The sequence below is a fragment of the Pezoporus flaviventris genome, unplaced genomic scaffold, assembly GCF_033815535.1.
Source record: "Pezoporus flaviventris isolate CSIRO_AGI_PZ_B2104156 unplaced genomic scaffold, CSIRO_AGI_Pfla_v1 ptg000002l, whole genome shotgun sequence".
NCBI lineage: Eukaryota > Metazoa > Chordata > Aves > Psittaciformes > Psittacidae > Pezoporus > Pezoporus flaviventris.
The window spans coordinates 31962053-31968396 of record NW_026892550.1 but is presented as its reverse complement, the minus strand read 5'-3'; the positions used below and the strand labels follow the sequence as shown (position 1 = coordinate 31968396).

Below are 6344 nucleotides of genomic sequence, written 5' to 3'. Positions count from 1 at the left end.
TGTTTACCCAGCAACATTCTGATTAGCAGTCAGACTTGATTGAACAGTGGAAAGGAAGACCTCCGCTCACAAGATGTATCACATAAAAGACTTCAACACGAGTCAACAAGCAGCAACAGCAGAGTTACACAGCCAAGTAAAGAAGGTACCCAAGTGTCTGGCAAACTAAGACACAACTTACACCACTGAAGTGGTGATTTGAATATATTTCATTTTCTCTCCTTTGGTTCAGGGAGCCATTCTGAATATTTGCATGGCAGAACTGAAATACACATTAGCTTGAAACAATGAAGGAATAGGGAGGTAGAGAGCCTAAAGTAAGAAATCCTAGGAAACCATAGGCAATTGCTTCTTTATTAGGCATATTCTGCTGCTGGAGCACATTATTCTCATTCTCCTTAGGGCACTGTTTGTTAAGAGCACAGTAAATAACGTCAACAACTACAAACCCAGCACATGGAGCTTGATTATTCTTTCCCTCAAACTTGAATGAGAAGTAGTGAACCTTGAAGCATATGAGACAGTAGCAGCTTCCCATTCCAACCTACTCCTTAATTCCTCAAAGAAAGAAAAAAGATCAGGTAGAGACACAAGGCAAATCACTGTAACTCATGTACCCTGTCACATATAGGTCCATCTTAAGTGTTGCCCTTCTGCTGCACAGTTCGCAGAAAGATGTGCCCTTCTTATTCATTATTGGGAATGACAGGCAGCAGCCCTCCCACCACAATTATCTGGTGGTGCCTCGCAGGCACAGAGCTGCTCAAGGCACCTTCTTCATGGGATACCTCCTCAGCAGGGAAAGGGTTCAAAGCCCAGACACATGAATGCCTTTGAAGCATTCAGGTGACATAAACCCACTGCTCCTGAGGATGAGCAGTGTTGGGAAGCAAGCTGCTGCGATTAAGCTCCTGCTCCAGCAGAAAAAAAAATAAAAATAAAGTCAACTGCTGCACAGTGTTCCATAGCTTGATGAACCACATGCTTCATTAGAGCTTTCACTGCTGTTTAACTGAGCTGTAAATGCCAGGAAGACGTTTGGTTTCTTAAAAGAGGCAGAGACAGTTCACAAATGCTCTTCTATTCTCCCCCCTCGTTTCCTTCCAGCCAGAGAACGTTAACAGATGAGTGAAGTGTAAAAGGAATAGAATGTGGATTTAAAGATTTTATATAGGGTTTCTTAGACAGTCCTGTTCAACATTTTTCCACCATGTGCCTTTCAGTAGTTTCCAAGGCTGGGAACATAGAGCGGATGCAGATGAAGCACTTGAAACAAGTTTTACCCCTCTGTTCTCAAAACAGAGTTTTACATTAGCTAAACCCGGATTTTAAAGAGAAGAAACAGAGAAACCTGCTAAAAGAGACTTTAGTGGTACAAACCCTTTGAGCCATCACCACTGAAGAGGGAAAGAGTTGGTACCAAACATTTTCAATCCTATAGTATATAAATGCTTTTCTTACCTACAACTGAGAAGAAACAGTGCAAATAAATGGCTTTTCAGCTGCAGTCACTTCTGTACTTCACCCTCAAGTGCCCCCAGTGCAGCAGAAACCCAAGACAACCCTGTTGAATTACTGCTCACTGCCCTTTCATGAGCCTCACACCACTCAACAACTCCCAAAGGCCCAGCCACACCTCATAAACTTATCCCAGGCCCCCGGCTGAGACTCAGCCCTCTGTGATTGGCTGCTTCAGGGCATTCAGGTAAGGTGCTTTGTCCCACCTCACTTGCATGAAGACTCCCATCTTCAGAGAGAAAGGCCAAGAGAGGCAAGTCAGAACTTCTGCTTATTTTGCTCATTCTCAACAGCATAAAATCCCTGCGAGATTCACTTTGGTAGCTGATGAACTACTGCAGCCTCTGAAGTTACATACACAGGGCTTTCAGGCTGAGTGATGCACTAGAAGAGCTTTTATTGCCAATGTTATCGTAGGCTATTTTGGAAATCAGAACAATTGTACTGGTCACAGCATACTTTTTGTTATCTTTGTGAAAATATTCCTGATATACAAAGCAATAAAATGCTTGGTGAGTGATCAGGGCTTCAAAGATGGAGATTACACTCTCGTTCAAGTATGCCAGCCTGTGAAACCACCCTTTCTTAAATGAAATTTATGTAAATAAGATTGCTGGTTCCTTGGGCTCTTCAACAGGAGCATGAAATAATATTTAGAAGGAAAATCTAGATGGTGGCAGGATTTAGATTTAACTGTTAAGAGTTATACTGAGCTTGATGGAATCTCAGCATTTTATTTGAATGTGATTTCTTCCTCCAGTTAATGCTCCTGAAGTAACTACCAAAGTGCCCCCCAGAGGCTCCTGTCAGCTTCCTATACTGTGTTTTTAAGCAATTCCTAACAAAGCCTCAGCCTGCAGTTCCCCCATCAGGCTGGAGGGGTTCTTCACCATGGGAGTGGTGCTCTGGCCACCATGGGGCCTGTGAAGTTTCACATTAATGAGCCATCAGACTCAAAGAGTCAGTGGTTCAAAGTCCAGCTATATAAATAGCTGGAGGAATGGGTTAATGAAAAGGTGCTTAAGTCCTGCACCAGATACAGAACAACCTCACGCTGGCTGGGTTCCACTGGATGGAAAGTAACTTGGAAGAAAAGGACACAAATCCAGGTGGACAAGAGACAAAGTGCCCTTGCAACACAGGCTCTACTAGAAAGCATCTATCTGGGAGGTGAGCAGAAGTGAATATTCGTGCTCCTCTGTTTGTGTAAGACCACATCTAAAGCAGTGTCATCTTTGGACTCCCCAGTACACATCAGACAGTGAGGGTACATTAAGATGGTGGGAGGATGGAGCACATGATGCATTGAGAAACGATGAGAGCACAGCATTTATTCAGCTTGGAGGCTAAGGATGAGGGGAATCTAACCGCTGCCTAATTGGTGGTGTCGTGGTTTAAACCCAGCTGTAAATCAGAACCACGCAGCCTCTGTCTCACTCCCCTCCTTCTCCTCCCTGCTCCCAGAGGGATGGGGAGGAGAATCAAAAGAATGTAACTCCCACGGCTTGAGATAAGAACAGTCCAGTAACTAAGGTATAACACAGATCACTACTGCTACCACCAATAATAATGATAAGGGAAATAACAAGGGAAGAGGATACAACTGCTCACCACCCACCAATTGATACCCAGCCCAACCAAGCACTGATCTAGCCCTTTCGGGTAACTGCCCCCAGTTTACATACTGGGCATGACGTGCTGTGGTATGGAATACCTCTTTGGTCAGTTTGGGTCAGTTGTCCTGTCTCTGCTTCTTCCCAGCTTCCCCTCCTCCCTGGCAGAGCATGAGGCTCACAAAGTCCTTGGTCAGAGTAAACATGACTTAGCAACAATTAAAAACATCGGTGTTATCAGTGTTGTTCCCAGGCTGGAAGTCAAAAACACAGCGCTGCACCAGCTACTAAGAAGGAGAAAGAATGACTGCTACTGCTGAACCCAGGACAGGTGGCTATAGAGAAGACAGACAGACTTGCAGACAGAAGGATGAGAGGCAACAGACATAAGCTGTAGCACTGCAAATTCTGACTGAAAAAAAAAGACACAGTGAGCGTGTCAGTGAATGGGAATGGATGACCAAAAAGGCTGTAGAACTGCTGTTCTTGTACATACTCACCTAGACAGGGCCTGAGCAACTGGATGTAACTTCCAAGTCAACAGTCCTTTCAACAAGGGGGAAGACTAAATGCCCTCTAGAAGTTCTTCCAGGCCAGTAGTTGTATTAATCTTGGAGTTTCAGGAGCATAAACACAGTTTATTATATTTACTTTGTTTCCTCTAGTAATTATTCTGTATTTGGAAGTTAAAGCACTACCTCCTGAACTATTAAGCCAGAAGTATTTCTGGGAATGCACATGAAGTAAGGGTCAAACCTTTAAGATTTGCTCCAAAACATTAATCTTGAGCTAAGCACACATTACCTCCAGAGCTGTGGATGTGCTTTTTCCTTCTCATAAAGTTGCCTTGGAAATCAGAGAGCCCAATTACTAGTGTGAGTCAACTGACAATTGCTCTGAAAGCTTGTATATGTGGCTCTATCAGATCACAAACTGATCGGAAGAAACATATCACAAATCCTATCATTTTCTTCATTGCACTCTTCTGTTACGCAAACAGGAAAGTGCTGGAGGAGGGAAAAAGAAGAGTCATTAGGAAAAGTAGTACATTCCTAGTAATATCAGGACATTGGTTCAGAAAACTCCTAAGTTCTTATATATAGTACACATTCCCATTATCCAAGGCTTGACATAAAAGTACTTAAAAGTAACCAGAATCACAATGCATGTATCTTTTAAGTCTGAACTTATATCAGCAATTATCTATGAAGAAAACAGCAATGTTGCTGCCAAACCCAGTAATTTTGCTTCTTCTGTGCCCTCTGTCCCATTGTCAGATCAGTAGAACTCAAAATGCTTCTACTTATTAATTCAGGCCAAAGAAAAAGATGTGCATAAGCTGTTTTAGTGCCAATTTATGAAAGTAATTTTTCAGGTTTCACCCTCCCCCTCCACATATGTGCAAATTTCTTCTTCTGGCAGTAAGCCACCGCATGACTTTGAGGTGGAAAACAGTTGCAAGAAAAGAGAGAAAGTCAGAAATTACTTTATAAATGGACACATAATATGTTACGGTGCTCCCTTTAGTAGCCAAATGGCTCATGAACACTTCACTTTATGCAATATCACAATGCACAAAATATGCTTTGCATATGATTGCAAAAACAGCAGCAATCTGGAGCCAAGCACATGGCTTAATATTATAATAATGAGTCTACTTTAATGTAGTGGATTTTAATAAGACTTTAATAATATTGGTATGAAGCCAAATTACATAATGTCCCAAAATATGAAACAAAGCTTTTCTAGAGAAAATAAAAGCTCACTGAAGTATAACCACATTTAAAATCAACCTGCCCGTCTCCCCAAGAAAACCCCATAAAAAAAAAAACAAACAAAAAAAAACCAAATACCAGTGTTATCCAAACAAAGCCATTAGGAATATTTAATTTGAAAAGAATCAAATCAGAGAAAAGGAACTCAAATCTATTCCCAGATCTCAAGACAAAATTAAAAAGGATATTATTTTAGGCAGCATTTATGAAAATGAAGGTACTACACCAGCACTGGGAAACAAGCTAACACCATAATTACCTCTTTTGGCATGAATGTGGATATGGGCTGACTATCTCCAATTTTTCTCAAAGGACAAAAAATTATTTAGTTACCTTACAGGTTGATTTTAAGACTGAGCTATGTTGGGATTGTCTAGAGACATCTTAGACCAATAAAATTATTTCCTTCTACACATGAAAACCAACTCCAAGTAAGAGTCCCAGATATACAGAGACAAATAATTTACTCCCTGAACTCCCTCCAGTTCTGGAGTCTTGGGGAAAACATGGACCTGAAAGCACCTGTGAAGGTTGGTCCAGTACGGACCATTCCCAGAACTCCCTCTCTCATCCCTCCCCATGCATGACATGTTAAACAGCAATTAAAAGAAAAATGAGGATTTAATTTGTTGGATAACATGTGCAGAATATCACACATTCTTAAAGCTGTATCACCTTTTAAATATTAGTGTTATGCTAGTTGGAAGATTAGTATTTTCATGGATAATATTTTTTGTCCTTTATTAGGATCAAGTATTTAGATCCCCATATCCAACAGAGAGATCAACATATTATTAGTGTATTCCAATGTACTAGCGGTGACAATAAGTACTACTGTTAAACTGAGTCTACATCAATGCTGACAGCCTATGAGAGCATGTGGTGATGCATACAGGCAGAATCTGAACAGTTTTCTTTACATACATTATATTGTCTCATCAACATGTCTCTAGTCTTTTTAAGCGGTTTTGATAAAGGCATTTAAAAAAAACTTAAATAGATTTAGATTTCACATGACAATATGAAGTGATGGGGACATTTAATGCCTTGGATTTCTTAGAAGTCTACTGTAGCTACAGAAGCCATTAAAAAGTTGCACGTGACTTCAAGATGAAAGGCATTAGCAGCTTTTTGGAAAAGGATAATCACACTCTTCTCAAGACTTAATGAGACTTAATTCATAGAAGCTTTTGATTTGGTCTGCTGTTAATTGAATCAAAGTCGATGATGATCTTGTTACACTTTGGCTTGAATTCCCTAAAATAAAGAAAAATACAGATATTAGTTAGTGAGTAGTTAAAACATTTTGTTTGCTTTAGCTCCAGCTAAACTTTTGAAGGAATTAAATAAAATAAAAAAAACCCTCCTTGGATTCACATAGTTTTCATCTCTATGGGAGCCAATTACAGTGCACCACACTGAGAGAAACCTGGACAAG

At 40.6% G+C, this 6344-nt stretch overlaps 1 protein-coding gene across 4 annotated transcripts in view; it reads right to left on the bottom strand.

The window, feature by feature from the left end:
• Positions 1 to 4799: 4799 nt before the first annotated feature.
• DCTD (dCMP deaminase) overlaps positions 4800 to 6344 on the bottom strand; it is a 61459-nt gene continuing 59914 nt past the window's right edge. For all 4 annotated transcript variants that reach the window (XM_061474565.1, XM_061474555.1, XM_061474538.1 and 1 more), the window contains one exon: positions 4800 to 6163. In XM_061474565.1, the coding sequence (XP_061330549.1) occupies positions 6085 to 6163 (79 nt within the window). In that variant the 3' untranslated portion in view covers positions 4800 to 6084. The remainder of the gene's footprint in view (positions 6164 to 6344) is intronic.